Below are 2,194 nucleotides of genomic sequence, written 5' to 3' on the forward strand. Positions count from 1 at the left end.
GTTGAAACAGAATGACAAATTAAAATACAATCGATACCAGTTTACAGGAAAAGCTATTAGATATGGTTTTGGAGCACACTGCGTCATGTCTAAGCGTTCCTGAATAAAACACACGCAATGTTCCCTTAGTGAAATTGTTTTTTAGTAGGGCAAGTCGTTTTAAAAATACAGTCATTTTAAATGTGTAATTTTCTTTATAAACATTCTATATGATTTTAGTATCCAGTAATAAGATATATTTGTCTTTAAAAGGATCTATAATTATTGTAATTTGTACACTTTTGTTTAATTCTTTAGGTCCCAATAGCACCATTAAGAGTATTGCTTTAAAATCCTTGTTGGTACTTAAAGAACACAATCTTCAAATAAATAATACCAATTGAATTAATCAGGTGGCGTTAAAGAACGTTGCAGAAAGTTATTGGACATAAGGGTTTGTTTATTTGTTTGTTTTAACGCCTGCTACACTTACCGCTAACCTGCCGAGGGACAGGAGTAAGGGATTAAATTAATGTATACAATTCAGTCCATATGAACTTGTTTACAAATAGAGCATTTCGAAAGATAATTGTAATACCTTACTTAATTTTAAAAAAATATAAATAATTTTTAATGTTGGTTAGACAAATTCGGTGTATTTGTTAGTGAATATGGTATCAGTTTAGATAACACATTTATAATGGTGGAATGAAACACAGCAATGCGTTCCCAAAGCTTCTTTATTCTTAACCAGTATGTAACATTACTATGCAAGAGCCTTAGAAATATGAGAAATAAGAGTTGTTTACAGCAAGGATTTTGTAAACATAAAATCAAGGTATTAACTTCATTTCAAACTTCTATCTCGTACATGTACGAAATAAACGAATAAAAAAATCATGACTTCCAATGTAGATGAAAGACAGCCATATTTGTTTGGAACGGAAAATATGATTTTTTTCTTTATAGGAATTAATTTGGCTTTTAAGATTTTCTTTCACTTTCTTATGAGTTACTAAAAATATAACTTAGTAATACAACTGGTGGAATATCACCTGATAACTCGGATTAGCTCATTTTTTAGTAGCAATTGAACTTTGTAAGTTTTTGTGTTTGTGTGTCCATTATGAATAGATCACATCAATTAATAATATATATAGATTTAGAGTTAGTAAATAAATTTATACTTTGAGTTGAATAGCCTACTTTATCTTGATTACCTTGATTTTATGTTTACAAAATCCTTGCTGTAAACAACTCTTATTTCTCATGCAAGAATTAGAAACGTTCTGCTTTTTTTTTCTAAGAAAAATCTTAATAAAGACGCCACCTTCATAATAACCTACAAATTACTTCAGTATAAAGTATTTATTACTTACTGCAGTAGGACTTTATGATATTCTGTGATTTAACACTTTTGATGTTATCCTTATTAGATGGCGGCCATATTTCCTGTCCTTGACGTTTACAGTTGTGTAGCCACCAAGTGGACACGTCATATGGGGTTTTGTCTTACGTATAGTGCTTTGTTATTGAAAACTTGGAGGTACGAATAAAACAAAATATTTATGTTAAGATAATTCGACGTCATATGGGGTTTTGTCTTACGTATAGTGCTTTGTTATTGAAAACTTGGAGGTACGAATAAAACAAAATATTTATGTTAAGAGAATTCGACTTTTCTAGGTTCAAAGTTGACGTCGTATATTGAAAAGTTGGAAATAATAGTCCATAGTAATAATTTTATTAATAAAGACAACTTTACCTAACAGACATAAAAATAACCTTAAGATTTCCCATTTACCTCTTTAGTTATGGACTGTGTATACCATACACTAGGGGTCATGAAAAGATAATGAAAATCGTATAGTATATGCTTTTTTTTTTCAGAATTACAGTTACCAAAATTTCAGAACACTTTGTCCTTTAACTTTAATTCTACTATATTGCTTCAGAAGTTTTGAAAAAATAGATAGCCTGATGTTTTATTTTTAATTTCTTAGTTTGAGACTTCCTAAGCTGTTAAATTATTTCTTCTTCAATTGTACACTGACTGGTCATTTTATCAGGGCTTCTAAGAAACAATTGTATATTATTCCATTGATTTGCGCCCGGCATAGCCAGGTGGTTAGGGCGCTCGACTCGCAATCTGAGGGTCGCGGGGTCGAATCCCCGTCACACCAAACATGCTTGCCCTTTCAGCCGTGGGGCGTTA

At 31.1% G+C, this 2,194-nt stretch overlaps 1 protein-coding gene across 2 annotated transcripts in view; it reads left to right on the forward strand.

Annotated features, from left to right (window-relative positions):
- LOC106457673 (probable G-protein coupled receptor CG31760) overlaps positions 1–2,194 on the forward strand; it is a 13,079-nt gene that overhangs the window by 3,864 nt on the left and 7,021 nt on the right. The window contains exon 2 of one of the 2 annotated variants that reach the window (XM_022383963.1): positions 1,416–1,525. In XM_022383963.1, coding sequence (XP_022239671.1) covers positions 1,416–1,525 — 110 coding nt within the window. Of the gene's footprint in view, positions 1–1,415; positions 1,526–1,569; positions 1,618–2,194 lie in introns of those variants that run through there. The other variant, XM_022383972.1, reaches the window with a different exon arrangement.

This window comes from Limulus polyphemus, unplaced genomic scaffold (genome assembly GCF_000517525.1).
Source record: "Limulus polyphemus unplaced genomic scaffold, Limulus_polyphemus-2.1.2 Scaffold18, whole genome shotgun sequence".
In the NCBI taxonomy this organism is placed as follows: Eukaryota; Metazoa; Arthropoda; class Merostomata; order Xiphosura; family Limulidae; genus Limulus; species Limulus polyphemus.